At 36.9% G+C, this 23,695-nt stretch overlaps 1 protein-coding gene across 2 annotated transcripts in view; it reads left to right on the forward strand.

Moving 5' to 3' along the window:
- PCMT1 (protein-L-isoaspartate (D-aspartate) O-methyltransferase) overlaps window positions 1-18,032 on the forward strand; it is a 102,516-nt gene extending 84,484 nt beyond the window's left edge. The window contains exons 6-8 of one of the 2 annotated variants that reach the window (XM_037819314.1): window positions 3,058-3,143; window positions 9,835-10,051; window positions 15,597-18,032. In XM_037819314.1, the coding sequence (XP_037675242.1) occupies window positions 3,058-3,143; window positions 9,835-10,014 (266 nt within the window). In that variant the 3' untranslated portion in view covers window positions 10,015-10,051; window positions 15,597-18,032. The remainder of the gene's footprint in view (window positions 1-3,057; window positions 3,144-9,834; window positions 10,052-15,596) is intronic. The other variant, XM_037819307.1, reaches the window with a different exon arrangement.
- The last annotated feature ends 5,663 nt before the right edge of the window (window positions 18,033-23,695 follow it).

Consider the following 23,695-nt stretch of genomic DNA (forward strand, 5'->3'; position numbering starts at 1 on the left):
ATTCAGACACACCCATTGGGCAGGCCAACACCTCCATGGAAATTATCCAATCAGAGTCATCACCCACAGTTGGGTGGGGCGCATCTCCATGGGAACACTCAAAGAATTAGGTCCACCCACACAAGATTACATCAAAGATAATGGCATTTGGGGGGACATAATAAATTCAATCTGGCACAATTGTTTATGGTGAATTGCTTTTCTCTTGGTGCTTTCAGAAATTTCTCCTCCTCTCCAGCATTTGACAGTATAATCAGTATATGTGTCGTAGTAGGTTTATTTGGATTTATTCTATTTGAAGTTCCTTGGGCATCTTTGATTTGCATATGTATGTCGTTTAGAAGGGTTGGGAGGTTTTTCCCAACTATTTCTTGAAACACTCTTTCTAGCCCTTTACCTGTCCCTTCTCTTTCTGGGACACCAGTGTTTCTTATATTTGTTTGCTTCCTGTTGTCCATCATTTCTCCAAGATCCATTTCAAATTTTTTGTTTTTTTCATCATTTGTTCTTTCGTGTGTTTTGCGTTCGATTGCCCTGTCTTCTAGTTCACCTTTTGTTTCTTCTGCCTCCTTATATCTGCCGTTGTGTGTCTCTAGTATATTTTTAATTTGATCCAGTGTGTTTTATTTCCATAAGATCTATTTTTTAATATTTGCTCTTTCACCTTCTTCTTTATGCTCTTCTAGAATCTTCTTGACATCCTTTATTTCTTTAGGCATCTCACTGAAGTTGTTTTGGAGAATTGTTTTTACTTCTTTAATTAATTTCTCTAAATTTTAGGTCTCTTCCAGCTTTTTAATTTTGTTTAGCTTGTCCATATCTTCTAGATTCTTCAAGTGCTTTGTGATTTTCTGTTGGCTTCAGGTCATTTGCTTGTCTTGATAAGGTTATTTTAGGAAATGCAGGATTTTTTGAGCATTTATAGATAATTTGGGAGAGCTACAACTTGCCGAAGTGCAGTTTCCCCATCCTACCAGCAGGTGGCGTTCTCACGTGGTCTTCCTCAAACTTCCCCTGTGTGCTGGGTGGAGTCCAAACTGGATGGGGAACCAATCAGTGCAACGGTTCTGCATGTGCACTGGGGACTGCCTGCCCTGGGGCTGCAATGTGGGCCCTGGGCAGTGAGGCAGGGAGTCCACTGAAAGGCACCCTGCAGATTAGACGTGCCCAGCTCCCTGCTTGCCGTGCGCCTGTGAATCTCTGAGGTATGGCAGGGGCTCCTGATGCGCTCCTTCTCCTTTCCCTGCCTCTTGCTGGTGCAAACCCTGGATTTTCATCAGGGGAGAGGAAACACTGCCTCCCAGGTTCCCTCACAGAAGCTCCCAGCCTTCTGGGTTTTGAGGATCACCTCCCCAGCTAATTGCCAGGGTAGGTGTATGGGAGTGCAGAGTCTCTGCTGACTCCCTTGTCTGGAGGTCATCTCACTGCTGCCAGCCCTGGAGGTGGACCTCACCAAACTCACACTGTCCCTTGAGTCACTGTCTCTCATGTTTATGTCCACATCCCCTCCACATACTGTGGGGGACCCTCTATGGCTGGTCACACTCCAAAACCGGATCCTGGGTGTCCTCTGGCCCCTCTCTGGTTTCTTTCACGGAGGAGTAGCTTGTTCTTGCCTCACCTGCTCTGCCATCTTCCCCTACACACAGGTTTTAAAGCGGATTTATATTATACCTATTGTTCTGTAGTTTGTTTTTTTTTTTTACTCAGCAATATATAGTGGATATATTTCTGTGTGAACACATCTTACATTGTGAAATATAACAGACATACAAAAAGTGCCTGAAACATAAATGTAAAGCTTAAATTGTAAAACAAAACGTGTGTTGTCACATGCTGATCAAGAAATGGAACAGTTTTAGCACTTTGGAAATTCCTTGCTTACTTCTGCCTGATCCTATCTCTCTCCCTTCTCCCTAGTAGTAACCAGTATTCTGACTTTCATGCATTTACTGCTTAATGCAAATCTATAAATGATGTTTAATTTTACCTTTTTTGAACACTATAGAAATGAAACCATACATTATATATTCTCTGGTGAATGACTTCTTTCATTTGTTGTGTTTGTAAGAGTCATCCATCTTTTGCATGTAGTTAATTTTCTTTGCTTGTAGTATTCCATTGTATTAATTGTATTAGTATTATATTAATTGGTATTAATATTGCCAAAATTTGTTTATTAATTCTACTGCAGATGCATTTTAGGGTTGTTTCTAGTTTAGGGATATTCATAGTGCTACCATGAACATATTTGTACATAAGTCCTGGTACATGTATATACTCATTGTAGAAGCACTCACTTCTGTAAAGTATATAGTTAGGAGGATAATTGCAGAATCATAGGATGGCCATAAATACTGCCAGTTTGAACCAGTTTACATGCACAGCAGCAATGAATGAGTGTCCCTACGATTCCACATCTTCCCAGCACTTGGTATTGTCAGACTTTTCTTGCTCATCTAGTGAGGAAATAGAAATACCTTTTTTATTTTACTTTTGCATTTTCCTGTTACCCAGTGAGGTTGAACACGGTTTCATATGTTTGGCCATTTGGATTTCCACTTTTGTGAAGTTCCTATTCAGGTATTAGGTTGTCTGCATTTTTCTTTGATTTAAAAGACTCTGGAGACTAGCCTTTTGTTTTTATATATTGTAAATATTTTCTTCTACTCCATAGTATTCCCTTTTACTCTCTTAACAGTGCCTTTGATAAATAAAATTCTTAATTTTAGAATAGTCTTACCAATTTATTCCAATACTTTCTGTGCCCTGCTTAAGACCACCCGGAGGTCATGAAAATATTTCCCTATATTATCTTTTAGAAACTTGATTAGTTTCATTTTTCATATTGAGGTCTTTGATCTTCCTGCAGTTGATTTTTACATATGTATGAGGCAGGAGTTCAATTATGTATTTTTCCATATGAATATCCAGTTGTTCCACACCATTTGTTGGAAAATCTGTCCTTTTCCCATTGCATACCTCTAATAGTATAATTCTTTATTCTAGGTAAGACTATCTGAACAGGTTTTTAAATCATAACTATTTTTCTTTCAGTGGGGGATGGAAGAATGGGATATACTGAAGAAGCTCCTTATGATGCTATTCATGTAGGAGCAGCAGCCCCAACTGTGCCCCAGGCAGTGAGTTGTTTTTTTATATTTCTGTTTGTATGCTTCATTCAACTAAAAACCCTAAAAGACTTATATAGAAATGACTATCAGGAGACATTGAAAATATAGATTTTATGTGGTGTATTTTGGTTACAGTTACCTTTTTTTTTCTTTTTTTTTTAAACGTATGCAGCAGTTACGTAAATGACATGAAAATTCCTAAACCCCTCTGTCTTATTTCAAGCAGTATTTGATCCAGCTAAGAACTAGAACAACAGTAGACTTTGGAAATCCCTCTAAAGTTCATGACCTGATAATCAGTTTGACTTTCTATTCAGTACCAGAATAATCAAAACTATGTTAGGTACACAGGAGATGCCAGGAAATATTTGTCATACATCTGACCCTCACAAAGCTTATATTCTAGAAGAGATGTGTTGTATATATAATATGGAAGTTAATGATATGATAACATGTCATTAGCATATGTTAGATACTGAATGGAAAAGAAAATAGGCACTGCAGGATTCAAGGAGGGAGAGAATTTTGTATAGAATAGACAAAGAGACTTCATTCAGGGATAGAGCTTGAACTGAATCTTAAAGAATAGTAGGATTTGCATAGTATGCAATGAGAGGTGAGGATATTCCAGTATCATATACTATACAGTCAAGGAAATGTTTAAATACAATATTAATTTTTCATTTTAGTAAAACTGTGATAAACTTGGGTCAGTTGTTAATCCTTGGCTGAATTCACTGAAATTTTAGGTGTCTGTTACAGATAACTGTTAAATAGTTCTCAACTAAGTGACTGGGGGCTGAAAGGGACACTGTCTCTTCTGCCCAGTCTTATCTACTCCCTAACTTGGAAAGGCGTCTTATTTGCATATTTAGGTCATTTATGTGAAGCTGAAAGTTGGGGAATTGGTCCTGGTCATTGGCTTGCTCCTAACTGGTTGGATGATCTTGGGAAAATCACTTACTCTTTCTGGCCCTTTTGCTTATCTGTTAAAAAAATATTTTCGTTGACGTGTTAACATAGTGTAGAAAATGTTATAAGTTGTAAATGAACAGGTCAATGAATTTTCTCATATGAATACACAACTGGTGGTTCTTTAACTTTTCTTAGTTTAATATTTATACCCACGTCTGAACAGTTAAAATCTGAAATAGAGCCCTGTTTAAATGAAGAGGCAGGTCTGGGTTCATCTTCCTTGCTTGAGATCCTGAGATGACCTCAAAGGCTATTTCTTGTATAGCTCAGTATGATTTAAACATTGCAGTAGCCTGTGGAATTGTTATAAGGGTCTGTATTCATCTGATTAAATTTAAAGATGAATGTTCTGAAGAGGCTTTCCAGTTTAAGATAGCAGAGTAAAGGTGCTTATTCCTCCTCTTGGCTGTTATCCCCAAACAACTAGGAAAACAAGAAATAGAAACACAAACTCCGTACACAGTGAAAATAGGAGATTATACCTGCAATCCTGAACTGTATAAATTGGAATAATAACTGATTCAGGAGTGTGGAAGAAGCTGAAAACAGAGAGACTGCGGAGGGAGATACCAACACAGAAGCAGTTTACTCTGTAGAACTCCAAAAAGGCTTAGGAATTGGAGGCATCAGGACCTTGGAAATCAGAGGTAAAGCATGGATCTGAAAAGAAGAGCTGCTGCTTGAGACTGTATGAGGAACGTTTAGCCCTAATCTCTAGCCCCAACTAGAGCAGCCAGGTACCCTCTCCTCCCCCACTTCCTCAGGAGACGGGAAGTTCATTCCCTGAAAATATGGAACTAGAGAAGTCTGGACTCCGGTACCAGGCATAGCAGTGGGTAAATGTGAGGTGCCAGAAGACAGGGAGTTTAAGAAAAATCAGTTTATGATCATTGAGACCTGTAGGTTCTCAACTGACTCCTAGAACAGAGATTGTAGATACTTCTGGAGATGCTATAATAGAGCCTACCAGTCAACAATTTCTGCTCTCCTTACTTCTGCACCAATTTCTAGTCACCTTTTTTTTTTTTATTAAAGAAGTTACGGGTTTACAGAACAATCATGCATAAAATACAGGATTCTCATACGCCACCCACCACCACCACCACCACCACTTGCATTGGTGTAGAAATTTTGTTACAATTGATGATAGCACTTTTTTGTAATTCTATTTTTTAACAGTAGTTACATTTGTTACAGTTGATGAAAGATTATTAAAGTAGTACTATTAACTATTGTCCATAGTTTACCTAGGGGTATTTTTTTCCCTGTATTCCCAACTTACTATTATTACGATGATGATTTTATGCATGTCTTTATTTTATTACTCATCTCCCCATCTAGTCATCTTTTGAATACCTCATTCTTAAATGTGCAGTGACAGCCAGTGATCACCCAATATTTTAGGAAGGCCTTCAATATGAAAAGTAAAGACCAAAACAAGCAAGAAAAGGGAAAAAGGAACTTGAAGAAAGGCAATGTAAAGGGTTGAAGGAAACTTGAGGGAAAATCATAGTCTCAAAGATAAGAGAAGATATTACATCTAAGAAACAAGAACAGGAGGCTGTAAAACAAGAACAAGAGGCTGTTTTTTTTTTTTTTTTTTTTGTGTGTTCACCGAACATTTTATTTACTAGTTTTCAGAGTAAACAGTGGATGTATAAAATAATCTAAAAGAAACTTTTAAAGTACCATCATAAACTTATGAAATGCAAATATCTGATGAGTTTCAAAATATTTGCAGTTATTGTTCTTATTGAAGCTCAACTTATCCCATTTTTGGCTAACAGACTATTTCTGAGCCTATAACATGACTTCAAAAGGTAGCTCAATATTGCTTATTTCTGTCATAAAAAGGAATCTAGGTTCTTTTGAATGGAAATGATATTTGAAACCACATCTAGGGTATTCACTACTATTGAGCAGATCATTGTTTTTAGATTTTTCTGGTGTATCCAATAAGAAAATGTTTTCTTTCACTTTTTAAAGAGATAACATTTCACAAGTGAATAATAATATATCAAACTAACTTTTAAGGATATGGTTTTAATTAATTTTTCCCTTTTGCTATTTATTTTCCCTATCTGCTGCAAATGTTAGCTTCCAATGACATATTATTATTACTGGCTTTACACAAACATACATATTCATTTGTACACGTAGAATGGATTTATAATAGCATAAAATATTATCATTAAAAACAGTGTTTTTGGAAATGGTATTTTGTACTTAGATAAAATCTGACCAGGGATGTAAAGACAACTTAAGAGTGCTGAACAGTTAGTTATTTTAAATAGTTTCTTTCCGTATGGTTATTCCAACAAATAAAAAGTACACGTCACTTGTTTAATTGTACTTTTGATTTAGGCATTTTAAAATTTATCTTTTTCTGATAATGGTGTAAAAACATACAGAAAGCTCTATAGTCAAACACACAAAACAATATGTAAACTCAAAAGGTTTTCCTCTACTCCAGTCCATTTAATTATGCTCTTTCCACCACATTCTTTGAGATGACTAATTTTTTATCATATTTTTTATTGTAGAATATAACATATATACATGGAAGTAATAACTTTCCAACTGCAATATAACAAGCAGTTAGAAAATTTCAGAGAGTATTATAGGTTATAGTTCGACAGTCTCAGTTATTTCCTTATTATGAAATATACACAAAAAGGTAATATCTTTCAAAGTATGATTTCACAAGTAGATATAAAAGGAAATTTCCAAAGTTGTAATGAGATATAGTATCATAGTAACAGTTATTTCCTTATAGTGAAATATAACATATATATAAAAAGGTCTAGCTTCAAATTAGAATTTAACAAATAGCTCTAGAACAAATTTCAAAGGATGCTAAGTCTTAAGAGTTCCACCATTTCAATTTTTAACTTTTAGCTATTCTAATATCCTAGCAACTAAGAAAAAGGAAATTATATAAATATTTAGTATTCTTAATCCTTCTTAAATTCCATCTTGTCGGTTGCTACTCCTTCCTCTAGTTTAATCACTTAAGGAATCTGCAGGGATTTCTAGGCAGTGACCACCCTAACCTGATGTCTAGGCAGTGACCACTCTAACCTGTTCATGTTGAAAAGGGGTGTCAACTTTGTGAGCAAAGGGGACACATCTAGCTGATGTTCAAGAGGCTATAGCCTCTGGGTTTTATGACACAGCTGGCATGGGAACACTCAGAAACACTGAAGTTTTTGAAGAATAAACTCAGTGAGTGCAACTTTTATTAGGTCTCACATAGGAATGTGAGTATCCTTTAAGGTTTTGGGAATTAACTATCCACTTGGGCTTATCTTACTATAGTCATTTGGCATATCCAGGGGAAGCTTGCGTAGGAGTAACCTCCAGGACAGCCTCTTGACTCTATTTGACTTCTCTTATCCACTAAAACCTTACTTTGTTGCCTTTCTTTCCTCCTTTAGGTCAAAAAACAAATGCATTCTCAATCCCTCAGTGTCAGGGTCATTCCTGGAATCCATGTCCCACATTGCCAGGAAGGGTCATTCATCTTAGGGATCCTGTCCCACATTGGGGGGAGGGTGATGAATTTATTTGCAGACTTATGCTTAGAGAAAGTCCACATTTGAGCAACAAAAGAGGTTCTCTTGAGATGACTCCTAGCATAATTATAGGTGGGCTTAGCCAGGAGGCTGTTTTTTACAGAACAGTCAGAAGAAGAGCTTTTGGGAATTGAAAATATGAAAGCATAAATGAAATGTTAAAACTTCAAAAGGATGGAGAAGATGAAATCATGGAAACCTCTTGGAAAGTAGACAGAGGAAAGAAGACAGGAGAACATTAGGCACACAGGAAGTCCAGTGTTCAGCTATTAGGAATTCTAGAAAGAGAGCAGAGAAATTGGGAAAGAAATTATTAAAGAATGTAAAATTTTTCAGGAATTGAAGGACATGATCGTATGCTTTGAAAAGATCTGAGTGTCCAGCACAATGAATTTTGAAAAGAAGGAAAAGACTCTCAATATCATGAAATTTTGGGTTTAAAGAGAGGATTCTAAAAGCTTCCTTAAAACAGGTCACCTGTTAAGGATTGGTGGTCAGAAAGGCATCAGACTATAAAGTAGCAACATTAGAATCAAGAAGTCAGAGGTGCAAACCATCAAAACTCTGAATTGAGAATGATTTCCGACCTAGAATTCAATGCCCACAGGTCTGATCAAGTATATACGGGTAGAATAAAGATACTTTTAGACCTGCAAATTTCAATCTCAGCCTCTTTCTTTTAAAACACTCAACTCACTGTTTCACAGAATGCTTCTGGAGTTGATTATTTTAACAACATCATCATCAAAAACATGGGGCAGGAGAGGCAATGAGAAAAACCAAAAAACGGGAGCCATGGGATCTAGGAAGTAGGGCATCTTGCCAGGAGAGAGGTGAGGGGAGTTCCCAGTCCATGCAGAGTGGAAGGTAAGGCCCCAATGGAAGTTCTGTGGCAAGCTTGGAGAAGAGCAGGCCCCGATTTGAAGCAGCAGGTGGAAGGCACTAGAAAGGGGTCTACAGAAAAAATAAAACAGCATTAATTAGGTAGAATTGACTGTGTGGAAATATCATTGAGTTACTGTTGGAGGGTGTGAAGATTTAGAAACAGTTAACAAAGGAAATTAAGAGAATGAGAAAAGAAAAGTCTTCAGCTTTTGACTGCAGAGAAAACAAAACCATTGTGTAAGGAAACAATCATTGGATACCTCTAAGCTAAGCAAATTGTATTTACATAGTCATAACTGAAAATGGTTTTAGTAAAAAATCGTGGCGGTTAGATTGGAGGAAGGGAACAGAATGTGTGTAGGCATGCTAAAACCTTATTTGAAATATAAAGGTTAGGAAGGCACAACCAAAAAGATTTAAAATAACTGGATTTAGGGAACAAGTTTAGGGTAGGAGGAAGAAGTCTGTCATTGTAAACCTTGAAATTTAGAAAAACAACTCAAAGAATACTTGCATGTATTATTACTTTGATATAAATTAAAATGGAAAAAAGATAGGAGTTGATAAAAACCAAAATTTTAATTGAGGGCACAAAGTAAGGTTTCTTCCTTATTGTTTTTGATGCGTAGTGATCTCTAAGGCTACATTCAAATGGTTACATAGGGTTTAAAAGTTTTCTGACTAGAGGGTCTTTCAGTGAGTGCTCTTGTTTCACTGAAGGGGTGGTGTGTGCTCATTCAAATGCTGCAGAGATTCCAGCCCTATTCCCGCCGGTACCAGCAATCCCAAACACTACATTTCCCTTATCTTTGATTCAGTGATGTCCTAGGTTCTACAGTAATAGAATAGGGATATTTTGCTGATTTTTCTACATTTGCCCTCTCCGCACAAATCACAAAGATTCAAAACAGGCAACACGGGCATTAGAATTTTTGCTTTGCCCTTGGCCTTCCCAAAAGGAGAGTTCTACATTAGGTGGCCCATTTCAAACATTTTGGGCACTCTGGTGTATTAGGTACTATATTAGTGATGACTAAGATACATTCCTGTTCTCAAGCAACTTGTAGTTTAGCAGGGGAGGCCGATAGCTAAATGAGTGAATGAGTAGTTGAGTAACAAGTTCAACAATCAAAGTATGTGCATGCTAATTAAAATACCTTTCTGCTTTCTGCCCATGGACACTGAAAGTTGTTTACCCTTGATGTAGAATGACTCGTAATGTAAAATAGATAACTTTGTGTATTTGTTTTTCTTTTTCTTAAAAGCTGATAGACCAGTTAAAGCCTGGTGGAAGATTGATATTGCCAGTCGGTCCTGCAGGGGGAAACCAAATGTTGGAGCAGTACGATAAGCTACAAGATGGCAGCATCAAAATGAAACCTTTGATGGGGGTCATCTACGTGCCTTTAACAGATAAGGACAAGCAGTGGTCCAGGTGGAAGTGATTTTCTCTTCTGCTCTTTCTTCTTCCACACACACAAGGTGAAAGGGTATCGATTCTAAGACATCAGCCTACAAGAGCTGCTTGTTCGGTTGTCTCCTTTTACTTCTTTATACCATCAAAAATTCATTACATTAAACATCGGAAACAGTTTTGCATGGTCTGTCCTTTTGGTTTAACTCATATCTTTGGGAAAGGGGGGTGAGACTTGGCACAAAAAGTGTTTTTCGAAGAAACTTTTAGACACAGTTCAGTATTTTCTCTAAGACTATTTTATTTTAGCCTTTACCAGCCACCCTGTTTTTTCTATATTTGCAACTCTTTATAGCAGCTGTATGGTCCTGGAAACAAAAGCTTTCATTTGGAAGAGAAAGAGCCATCATTTCCTGTCCTGTTCACTCTGCTGTAGCATTGTTATAAGGAGAAGGAAGGGGAACTTTACAGTTGTCCTAGTTTCCTGAAGTGTCAGGATCCCAAAGAGGACATTCTGCCTCCCAGCTTAATTTCGTTTTCATTGAGATTTATAGATGACTGACAGCTTGGATCTGTTTTACATCTAGCTGTTGTTTCCGGGCCTTTATAAGGAATAAACTGCTCACCATTCTATAGACGAGGCCAGCCAAGTTTTAGGCTACTCTAGCTAAGTTTTCGGGGGAAGGCAGGGGATTCTCTAAGCTACCCAGTAAGTGCCCACGTCTCACAAACCCTCTCAAAGGACCAACAGCATGCAGCATATTCTTCAGCACCACATGGCTCATTATAAAGTTTAATGCTGACTTTTGTTTTATGTCTTGACATAGTCTGAATATTTTGTTTGAAGCCAAGATTTTTCTTTTTCCTCTTTTCTTCCCTCTCTGCCCCCTCTAGTTACTGAAATTTGATATTAAGAGTTCACTTTCATTAGTAAGTTCTTAAATTTCCTTTTTATATAAAATAAATATTAGTCTTGAACATTCTGCCTATAATTTCATGATGGAAGAATTACAAAAGTATGTTTTGTTTTTGTAACCAGAAATAGATTTGCCATGAAGTTAACAGAGGTCAAGATCCAGGCTCCTCACTGCATTGGATCTGTCCATGGCCCTATATGTCATTTAACTGCATAGTCTTGGGTTTTTTTTCTGTTTTTCTCCCTATAAAGGGCATTCCTACCAATTATAGATATTTTACACCCCTACAAAACCCGGATCTACCTCTGATAAAACTCAACTATTTGTGTTTAAAAATTAGTATAATTTTTTAATTTATGAACAGTTATTGATCTATTTGCCAAATATTTAAATGTGTATCTGTTTTTCTTTTTGTCTTAAAAAATTGAGCAATTTACATTTTTGTGTCATTGGAAAACTTTTCCCTAGTTGTACTAGGAGTATTTTCTCATTTTTTTCTATGGTAGATTTGTTACATATTTGCTCAAACACATTTCTTACATCCAAAAATGTAGTTCTAATTTACAGAGATACTCAGTTACTTGTAAATCTGAAAGTTAAAGTGTATTATTAAAGGTAAAACAAAATCTAGAGACTAAATTGGAAGAAATTACCACAATAAAAAAATTTGCTCCGAAAAATAGGATTTTTGAGACGGTGAAACATCAGAGGTTAAGCTAAAATGAAAGAGACCCTCAGTCTGCTATTTCTGTTTGTCTTCATAAATGGTATCAGTCTGGGTCCAGGCAGGAAACAGAAGGCATACTCAACTGGGATTTTGAAATGATTTAACGAAGGGACAATTCAGAGACACGGGAAACATTGCTGGAACCAGTAAAGGAAGTTAAGGTGCCCAGGGGCTAGCAACAAGGGGGAGCTGTGACCACTCCTAGGCTTCATGGGACAAGGGGAGAAAGTGGTTTTATTGAGAGCGGGGGCCATGGAGGGGGCGCCTGCAGGAGTGGTAGTGAGGGGGAAAAGGGTGACAATAAGATCCTGAATTACCACATCTTTCTCCTCCATGCTCTTAACCTCTGACCAGGGCATCACGTGGGCCAGGCACAACTGGAAGTCAGAGAGGAAGGGAGCCTTGGTGATGGTGTCTGAAATCAGTTGTTAGCACCACCACCTCTCCTTTCTCCAGCACAGATACCCCTGCATCTTTTAAAATTTAGGTCTGTAATAGATGAAAGGTCGTCTTGTTTGGGGGTACCCTATTTCTATCCTCTTCAGGCCAATCTAAGCTTTTACTGTTCTTAACAGAAAAAAATTGTTTTATCATAAATTGCCTTTGGAAAAGTGTTGTGAAATATTTTTCAATCTGAGGCCTTTTTGTATTATCATTCTTTCATTCAACAAGCATGTGTGTGCCCACTATGCCAGGTCCTGTGTGAGGTGCCAAGAATATACAGCCATGAGTTTGAAGCTGGCTCTGCTCCTTATGGGGCTTACCGTCATGTGGAACATACAAATAAAGACAACGGGCAATTACTGTGTAGTGTGTTCAGACTCTGCTGTGAGAACAATAGGGAGCGATTAAAATGTTTCAGCCTGGCAGTGAAGTGGTCAGAATTACAGCTCAGAAAGTTCACTCTGGCTGTGGTGTGGAGACTAAATTGGGCAGGGACGAGATGAGAGTTGGAAACAAGAGGTTGCTGAAGCACTGCACTAACGAAATGTGGTGAGGGTAGAGAGAAGTGGATTGATAGCTGCATCTAATTCTGCAGTTAAAAAACCGTGTTCTCATGCTCTTCTTTGTGAAGTAGTTGCTTGCCATTTTCTAAGTGCCCATCCCATACTTGGGAATTACCATTTTCTAAAAAGTTTCTTAGTTGTCTTCTTGCCAGGTTATCAGATGATTTTTGTTCTTTTGAATTTTCTCCAGGATGAATTTAACAGCCCATCATAGTACTTTACTTTGAACCTTCTCTTATTTCTCACCATCCTTCTTTTCTCTTAATGGGGGAATCCAGAGCTAGTTGCAATACTCTGGTTGGGGTGAGATCCAGTCTTTAACAAAGAGGTATAATAGGACCGTGGGCTAGAAACCATATGAAAAAAAATGAGAACTGAAGTGGGCATGGAGAATTATAAATAAAGCCTAAAACCTGACTTGTATCCCCTTATACTTGGAAAATGTCCTTGTGTTTGTGCTGGATTAATAAAAGAGGAAGAATACCAGATCCATAGACCATAGTTCTGGAATCTAGGCGATTATGCTCATGACTGAGGATGTGAAATGTTTGTATTAGTTGCTTCAGAAATTCTTAATATATTTTAAATTAACGCTTTATTTTAAATAGGTACATTTGTATGTATTTTGCATCCTTAAGGCAGGGATATATTCTGTTCCTTTTGGAATTTTTTTTGTCTCATAATGCTTTTGTACAAAATTGTACAAGGTTTTTATTACAATGGGAACTCCATTAATTAGAAGACATTCAGGGATTTTGATCAGAGTTTCCTGGTAGTACAATTTTTCATTTGTTCCTGGTAAAGAATGTATAACTAAATGTTAGTAACATGGACTTACTATAGTTCCTTACCTAATATACTTAGTACATATATAGCAATTTTAAAGAGCCTGTTGCTTTTTATTGTAAACATTCAATGCATGTAAGTCAGATAAATAAAGATATGTTTATATAGATTCTTTTTGAACCATTTATTCACACACCATACACTCCATCCATAGTGTACAGTCAGTGGCTCTCAATATAATCAGAATTATACATTCATCACCACAATCAATTTGAGAACATTCTCATTGCTCCAAAAAGAAAAACCCCATACCCCATATACTCCCGTTATTGGCACTTAGCATTGGTGTAGTACCCTTGTTACAATTGATGAAAGAATATTATAATATTACTGTTAACAATAGTCCGTAGTTGGCATTAGTTGTATTTTTCCCCATATCCACCCTATTATTAATACCTTATAATAGTGACATACCTTTGTTCTAGTTCATGGAAAAACATTCTTATATTTGTACAATTAACCACAGTCATCATCCACTACATGGTTCACTGTGTTATACAGTCCCATGTTTTATCTTCTAGCTTTCCTTTTAGTTGTAGAATTTTGAATGTTGGAAGAAATTAATAACTTGAAAGTTACTTCCTTAGGTTTTAGAGTATTAGGATGTGACAAGGGTTGTACCTATACTGGCAGCAAAATTTGGTTTTACCTGTGTTTTAAAATTCAAGTCTATAAACTTCTTTTCCTTTATTTAAAAAAAATTCAGAAATGGAGAGGATATTTGGAAATGTTGCCATACTACATCATTGATGGGGCATTAAGATTTATTTATGTTATCCTTAATGTGTTGCAATAGCTAAGTTAAGTATCAGTTACCATTAAAAAACCCAATAGTATGAATTCATATTTTAAAAAACACAAGTGAATTTTAGTTTATGAGTAGAACACTTTACATCTGCTTTATAATGAGAACACTGCTTTTTGCAGATGAAATATTTTATTGCTTGCATGAATTTAAGTAAAAGCTGATCTGTGAAGTGTATGGTACTGCCATTTAGATAGTGTGTACCTTTAGAGGAATATATTAAAAGGAATCAGAACTGATAATTCATCATTTAATAGATGATCCAATAATGTATGACAAATGGAGTTTATAGGAGAGGTAATAATTTTAAAATATTTTCTCACAATTTATATATTTAGTTTTAAAAAAACAAATTATCTGATAGTTCCTTAATTCATCACTTACCTGTAAAATATAAATTATTTCACCTTTAATTTTATTTTTTTATATCTTTTAAAAAACAAGTTGCTAGAATAGTATAAAGAACTCCGAAACTTCTTCATCTAGAACCACCAATTAACATTTTCCATATGTGCTTTGTCACACCTTCTCTATCTCAATTATACATTTATATGAATATGAAATAATTTTTTCCTGAATCATTTGAGATTTAGTTGCAAACATCATGCCCTTTTATCCCAAAAGTACTTGAGTGTTTAACAATGTTTTTGACACTCAGATTCCTCTTAAATCTGAGGTTCAGTTTTCTAGTCGTTTTATTTATGTTCCACTTTAACAGCTTTACTGAGGTATAATTTATATACCCTACCATTTACTGTAGATTGCAGTTTTACTCCTTCCTTCCAGTACTGCATCTGGCTGAGCGGATGGTTTCTTTTGATGCTGATAAAAGCTGCCTTATGAAATCAGCTGACAGGTATATTATACCTACAGATGATGCATTTTCTCCTAGAGAGTTTGGGTTGAGATTGACCCATTTGACAATAAATACTCACGTAGTCATTTTACAATAAACAATATCAGCAAGATGATCCTCGATTTAAAACCGTCATACTTTCCCTGAATTTATGGTATTGAAGGAAGAAAGAATTGAAAAATGAAGAATCTATGGTCTTTCCATTTCATATTTCCTTCTGGAGTTAAGCATGAAAGTTGTTTAAGTGGCTGGCTTCCATTTTTGGTTTGACTTGGGATTGTTTGCTTTTGTTTTGTTTCGTGTTTGTTTTTGTTTTTGTTTTTGTTTTTTTTGAGTATAGTTCTTGGGAATCTGCATTTTTTGCTGATTTAATAGTTTTAACAGTTGTATCTAAGCCATTAGAAAGTTAAACTTGGGGCTATGTAACTTATATTTTTATCTCTTTTTCCTCTCAGGGATGAACATCAGCTTGACCAGTATATATAACATTACAGTGGATTGCTCATCTCAGTCCTCCAAGCTTTTGGAAAATCAGCAGCATCACAGCTTGTTTGGACTTTGTTAAATACATTAATTTCAGCATGAAAATGTGTGGTTTTATAGGGTGTGGAATTCTTCAGAGAGGCAGAGCCGAATTGGTAGAGGGAGGATGCAAAGTATAAATTTGTGTATTATACTTTAACATGCACACATTTTACTTTCAAATATTGACAGAAGAGGTTCTGCAAAATGGAAAACTTAGTTTGTAATTCTGATTTTGAGGAGTGGTTTTTCTTTTCTTGGATACTTAATTCTATTCCAATATTAATTTATCAGATTGCTTTTGTGCATCAGATAACACCACCATTCACAAGTTAAGATTCTTGGTATTTGGATGTCTGTTAGATGCTACTAAGAAAATAAGAGATGAGCTTCCTTTTAAAGCTTTTGATGTGGTGTCATAGAATAGCATGTTGTAGATACAATCAGCTGCTTTGTTACCTTAAAACTAGGCATTTGTAAATATTAAAACTTAAGATGGCAAGTGATGTTTCTTAAACACTCAGCTGTTCAGATTGGACATAACTAACATAGTTCTTCCTTTCTCTCTTTAAAAATTATAGGAGACATGTAACTCAATGTTGTTTTTTCTGTTTCTAATTTGCTGCTGATAATGTATATGAATTTAACATGCTGTGTAAGCTGTGTCCTAGTTACTGAACGGTTTATGCAGTGCTGCTTTGCCAAATAAAGTTAAAAGTAAAAGAGGCATTGGTGGTGTTTGAATATGGAAGAAAGAACAGAATGTCCACCAGATACAGAGTGCCAACTAAGTTCACAGGATGAGAACTTGTTTTATGTTCCATTTTATGAAATCCAAGTGGTAATAGGAGTCATCCAATTGTACAGTCATAAAATGTGGGTACATTCCCTGAGGGCAAGGACCATATCTCATTTATCATTTTCCTCTACCCTGCACAGGACTTGTCTTGTAGTAGTTAGACAATAAATGCTGAGGGAGGGGAAGGAGGGACTTAATGTTAGGGTAGAGCAAGGATGAGGCTAAACATACCAAAACCCATCTCTCTCCAATAAATAGATTTATTAATGTAGCAACCTTAAAGTGAATTTCTAAGAAGGAAGTAGCACGTTGGATCTTGTTTAAATGTTGTGGTTTTATAATAGGATCTTAGTTCTTCTGAGGGTTCTAGAACTTAAGGAAATATAAACTCTAGAACTAGCAGAGTTAACACTCACAACAAAGCCCTTCCCTCTGTTGCATGCAAGTATGCATAGTTCTGGTGAATGGATCCTTACGTATTTTTTCTTTAAAAATGACTTTTTGAAGAAAATATGCATACATCTTTTCACAGCTGTCTTTCCTTGCCTGAGGTCTTAGGGGAAACTAGCATTATTTGGTGCCCAGAACTTCTTGGGTTTAAGTCCATTGCTGACTTCCATTTGCTGTTGCTGTTTATTGCTTCTGGACCCAGGCCACAAACACTTATGATCCAGGACTCAGTGTCATTTGAGGTGGTAGCAATGGTCAGGAGGGCAAACATTTCATAGGACTTCAAACTAAATTATTTCTTAAATTTATCCTTTAAGCCATTATCAATATTTTATCATATGTAAATCCCTGTGTTAGGTTTGGGGGGTAGAGAAAGGCCTATACTCTCAAGGAGTTTGCCATCTAGTTGGCAATTTATAAATGTGGTATATAAATGTGGTAAAACAAACTAAATGCTACCTGATTGGCATAGACAAGCGCCTCCAACATTGTTTAAGCATTATTCCTGGACTTGATGCCTTTGTGAATTAAAAATTTTAAGTGTTGATAAACAGTATCAAATTTTAAGGGAGCATCAATAAATGGATAGTGATGGAAATAATGAATTGTAACCAGGTCTGAGCTTTTTAAGGAGGTTGAATTTATGTATATGTGTAGGTCAGAAATAAGAAATTCTTCTTTAATCTTTAGTATGCATAATTTCAAAAATAGTATTTCACTTTTCCTTAATAGAAGTGATTCCTTTACATAATATGAAGGGCAACAGTAAAAGTATTTCAGAAAGTTCCAGCCTAGTGAGATCTGGATTTCTTCTACATATTTGGTTTTATTAAAGGCCAAATAAATTAAGAGTTTGTTTCTGTTCAGGGTTTCAACTCTTTCCCAACCAGTAACACTAGAAAAAAATGACATTGGGGGGGGGGGGGAATAATTCATTAACGTTGTCCAAGCAAATATGAAAACCCACTGTCCTAATTTTTTAAAAATGGCCATTGTTAAAAGCAAGTTGACCAAGCTCTTTAAATTGGTTATAATGTACATCTACTAAAGCATCTTAAAAATCCAATGGATTGTAAAGTAGAATAACATTTTTTAATAATAAAGCAATGCTTATGAATTCTTTGAAGCTATTTTTGGTGTGTAATTGTCAGCCAAGAAATAAAACTCCTTAGTAATTTTGTTTCATTAGAGAGGTAGGTGTTTCTGTTTTTCAGGTGAATGTTAAAAATTTTCCAATACTCTGGGTCAGCACATTCTTGTAGGATGGCACTGAAGGCACTCACTCGACTATGGTAAATGAATACTAGTACATGAAGTAAACATGGGTAGTTTAAAAAACATTTCTAGGGAGATCTAAGATGGCGGCATAGAGAGGAGTGGAAGCTAGTTAGTCCCCCTGGAGCAACTAATAAGCAACCAGGAACAGCAGGTAAATAATCCGGATTAACTGGGGGGGGGGGGGGGACGACAAACATGACCATCCACTCATCACACACCAACCTGAACTGGGAGGAATGCCTTAGATCGCAGCATAAAATCTGCAAGTAAAAACTGCGTATCCAAGCCAGGAGCCCCCTCCCCTCATGGCCCGAGCTGCAAAGCCTCATGGAGCCAGAGAGCAGCTCTCTCCAAGTGAGCAAATATAGCACAGCTGAGCTCCAACTCGGGTTTTAATTAACAAGTATGGACTGCTCCATACGAATCCCCAACAAGCAGACAGAGGCTTTGGGTGAAGACTGACCTTGGAGAGCCAGAGTGGCCCTGAAGGGGGCTTTCTGTTCCTGTTTCGGCTCAGTGGAGAAAGCCTCAGCCATTTTCAGTTCCCAGTTCTCTGACCCAGAGAAGGGTGCAGATAGCACAGGCAGAGAGAGACCATTGAAATGCTAATGACCTCTCCCTAGGGGGGTTATCTTCCCTAAGAGAAAAGGGGTGGGGTCCAGCTCTACTACCTGCCTTCCATTCAGAACCAGACCCCAGAGTCTAGGGGAAAACAGCCACAGGCCACACCTCCTTACACCAGTCTAGAGCTACAGGCTGAAAGGCACCACCTGCTGGGCAGAAAAGCACAGTGACCGGAGTTCTCACAGGGTGTACCAATTTTCTAAGGCACACCCTCAGAGAAACCGGATACTGAATAGTTCTTCCTTCTGGGACTGGGGCCCGTTTTTGTCTGGGAAAACCTTATTGGGGTAACCAAAGAAACCATGCCTAGACAACAGAAAACTACAACCTACAGTAAGAGAAACAAAGTTATGGCCCAGTCAAAGGAACAACTTAAACTTCTGAGATACAGGAATTTAAACAACTAATACTAATTCAATTCAAAAAGTTCAGGGAGGAAAAAGAGATGGACCATATAATGGCAAAAGAGATGGGCCATATAATGAAAACACTGGGCATACATAAGGTAGAAATTGAAAGTTCAGGAAACCAACTGGCAGAATCTATGGAAATGAAAGGCACAACACAAAAGATGAAAGACACAATGGAAACATACAACAGCAGATCTCAAGAGGCTGAAGAAAACACTCAGGAACTGGATAACAAGGCACCTGAAAGCCTACACACAAAAGAGCAGATAGAGAAAACAATGGAAAAATAAGAGCAACATCTCCGGGAACTTAAGGACAAAATGAAAATTGGGAATGTGCATGTCATTGGTGTCCCTGAAGGAAAAGAGAAGAGGAAAGGGGCAGAAGCAATAATAGAGGAAATAATCAATGAAAATTTCCCATCTCTTATGAAAGACATAAAATTACGGATCCAAGAAGTGCAGCATACCCCAAACAGAATAAATCTGAATAGGCCCACGCCAAGACACTTAATAATCAAATTATCAAACGTCAAAGATAAAGAGAGAATCCTGAAAGCAGTGAGAGAAAAGCGATCCATCACCTACAAAGCAGCAAGAGAAAAGCAATTCATCACATACAAAGGGTGCTTGGTAAGACTGTGTGGATTTCTCAGTAGAAACCATGGAGGCAGAAAGGAAGTGAGATGATATATTTAAGATACTGAAAGAGAAAAACCATCAACTAGGAATCCTGTATCTGGCAAAACTGTCCTTCAAATATGAGGGAGAGCTTAAAATATTCTCAGACAGACAATGACAGTTTGTGAACAAGATACTTGCCCTACAGGAAACACTAAAGGGAACACTGCAGACAGGAAGAAACAGGAGTGAGAGGTTTGGAACACAATTTTGGGAGGTAGTAGCACAGCATTGTATGTACACTGAACAAAGATGACTGTGAGTTTGATTGAAAGAGGAAGGTTGGGACCATGTGGGACACCAGAACAAAAGACGAAGGATAAAGCCTGGGACTGTGTAACTCAGGGAAACCTACAGTGCTCAACGATTGTAATAAAAGGTACAAATGTGTTTTTACATGAGGTAGAACAAATGAATGTCAACAATGCAAGGTGTTAAAAATAGGGTGGGACTGGGGGGGTGGAAATACCATCAATGCAAACTGGAGACTATAATTAATGGAAACATTGTATTATGCTTCCTTTAATATAACAAAGGCAATATATGGTGGGGAGGGGTAGGGGAAGGATATGGTACTCCCGGCAGTGGCGATGTTGTCTTGACTCTCATCCTACTTTAGGTTAATGCTATCTTTCCTTTTGTTGCTTTCTAGTTGTCATGTTTTGTTGTTATTTCTCTCTCTCTTTTTTTCTTTTTCTTTTGTCTCTCTGCCTTCTTTGACTCTTCCTCCTTTTTGGGGAAGAAATAGAGATGTCGTTATATAGTTAGTGGTGATGCTGCTGAGTACATAAATATGTGACTATACATGGAACCAACAATTGTTTACTTAGGACAAAATGTATGGTGTGTGAACAAAACTGTTTTAAAAGAAAGGGGCTGTTGAAGAAACCTTGAGGGCACTATATCAAGTGAAATTAAGACAGACACATAAAGGCAAATATTGCAGGTTCTCACTGATATGGACTAATTATAATATGTAAACTCATAGACATGAAATATAAGTTACTGGGATATTAGGCTAAGGAATGGGGAGTGGTTGCTTATTATGAGCAGAATGTTCAAGTAGGGTGAACTTAAATATTTGGAAATGGACAGGGGTGATGGTAGCGTGTTGTGAGAATAACTAACAGTGTTGAAAGGTGTGTGAAGTTGGTGGAAAGGGTAAGCTCAGAATCACAAATGTCACCAGAAGGTAAGTTGGAGGTCAAAAGATGGGAATGTATAAAACAGTGAATCTTGTGGTTGACAACGTCCGTGATTAACTGTACAAATATTAGAAATCTCTCTCATGAATTAGAACAAATGTATGACACTATAACTAGAAGTTACTAATAGAGAGGCATATAGGAAAAAAATATATACCTATTGCAATCTATATACTACAGTTAGTAGTATTTTAACATTCTTTCATCAACAGTAACAAATGTGCTATACCAAAACTATGAATCAATAATGGAGGGGGGGGCGTGGTTAGGGGTATGGGAGGATTTGAGTCTCCTTTTTTTGTCTATTTCTTTTCTGGAGTAATGAAAATGTTCTAAAAATTGAAAAAAAAAATTGTGATGGATGCACAACTGTATGATGGTATGGGCAATTGTACACTTCGGATCCTTGGATAGTTGTACAGTATGTGAACAATCTCAAAAAAATTATCTATCTATATATCATTTCTTAGTGGGGTTCGAAAGGCCAATAACTTATTTTAGGTAAGTGCTAAAATTTTTGCATGGTGTAAATTAGCATCATTTCCTAACACTTAATGTGTTCTTAAATAACTGTACTCAGGAAAACCAATGAGTTCTGATTGGATTTCATTTGCATCCTTCCCGATATCCTCTACCATTTTTTTCAGAAAGAGGACAGCTTATTCCCCTGTGTACTTCATGGTGCTCAGATAAAAATTATTGCTTGTACTTTGTGATTGTTCAGAAAGGAAATCAAGTCCAACGTTTCCAATCCTTCTGCCATTGTTGGTTAGGCACCACCTTTGTAACTTTGTGTTGTTTGGGCCAAGACTTGGGAGAAGTGCCCCCTTGCTTGGTGGGAGAGGAAAAAGAGTAACATCTGTTTCACAGAGCACTCTCCCTGAGCCAGTGGGTCCTGGAGCCTCTAACCTATTTTCTTCCTTTTTTTTTTTTTTTTAACCTCCCCTTAAACTCATCCTTATCACAACCTGGAGCCTCTAACCTGTTTTCTTCCTTTTTTTTTCTTTACCCCCCCCCCCCAAACTCATCCTTATCACAGGTAGTGGCCCAATAGTATAAATATCACAGAAAAAAGAATTTCTTTGTTCAAGGGGCAGGTGATGGCAACACTAACATTTTAGGTGTGTCAGGGCAGCAATCCAGGGGCCTGGGGCAGCTGGGGGCATTTGTATTTGAATTCCCACACCTTGAACACTTCCCTGTGCCCCACAAAGGATCACAATACATGGAGCAATTTATTTTGTCACCACTATTTAGTTTTTTTACCCTGGGATGTTTATCAGGATTTTGCCTAGAAACTATATTATGGGTCAAAAAACTGCAGAATTTCCATGTAAATACTATTGCATCTGTTTAAAATAAATTGTAAAAGGACATTTTCTGGGGAAAAAGTTCTTCCCATGATTTTTACTCCATTGAGTGATTAGGAGGTAGGCAATGGAGTTGGATAAAGGAGGCCAGGAAATTTTAGGTAAGTGTTTTAAGGAATATCAGACCATTGCTGCCTCATCTACCCTCACTGGATAAAAACTCAGATTGGGTAGTTCATGATTCTGATTTCTTGAGTCTTCTACACCTAAACCTCTAGATAATACATGTAGAGATTTATCTAAATCTCTGGTTTCATCTGTGAAACTTTTATTTTAAATGTAAGAACACTACTTTTTGATTTATTTGGATTTTGGGGTCTTCAGCTAAATTTATGAAAATGAAAGCAGAACAAAAACATGCTCATCACAGTTTTTTCCTAAGCTTTTTTGTAAAAGTTAAAATTATTCTTGTATTAAACTTTGTTTTGAAAAGTTTCTTAAGTTTTGGAATAACTTTATATAAAGATCTTTAAGCTAAATAATATTGCAAGTTGATCTCTTTCCAATTCAGTGTGTTGATATATGAGTAAAAAACCTGATATGTGAATTGAGAATTAAAATAAGTAGGAATGAAGATATGCTTTGACTTAAATAAAGCAAATATAGGAAAATGGTCATTGCTAACCATTCAGTCCATTCCTGAAAACATTCAGCTTTGGGAGGCCTAACCTTACTTTCATCCTTGTGGTTTCATATTTAGCAGAAGAATTTATAAGTACTTAGCCATTAAAGTAGCTGTAACTTAAAATACTCACTTTCTCTTTAGAATTCTGGAATTGAGTAAGGCAAAAACTCTTGGGGAATGGTGTCAGAAACCAAGAAAAAGTCAGCAACACAGTTTAATAATAAATCGTGGGATATGAGAACACTTGTAACTGCAAACCAAGTTTTTCCTTCTTTGTATTCAGCTTGGGCAGTTAGGAATTTTCATTCTGCTTTGATACCAAAAATTACAGAAACCTGGAGTCAGAAAAGAAAAACAATGATTAAAGTAGCTCTGCTAGGAACAAGGTGGCATAATCCTCAAAGAAAGGAAGCCACAGCATGAAAAATTGTTTCAGGACAATAAAATTTAAGTGACCTCAAATTACAGAATCTGAGATAGTGACACTTATGTTAAAGAGCATCTTCAGTGCGATGGTGACCAGAACACCTGAAGGTGAGGACGGTGCTTGGGGTTCTGCGGCACGTCACAACTTTAGTGTGTTTATTTAGG

This window comes from Choloepus didactylus, chromosome 2 (genome assembly GCF_015220235.1).
Source record: "Choloepus didactylus isolate mChoDid1 chromosome 2, mChoDid1.pri, whole genome shotgun sequence".
In the NCBI taxonomy this organism is placed as follows: Eukaryota; Metazoa; Chordata; class Mammalia; order Pilosa; family Megalonychidae; genus Choloepus; species Choloepus didactylus.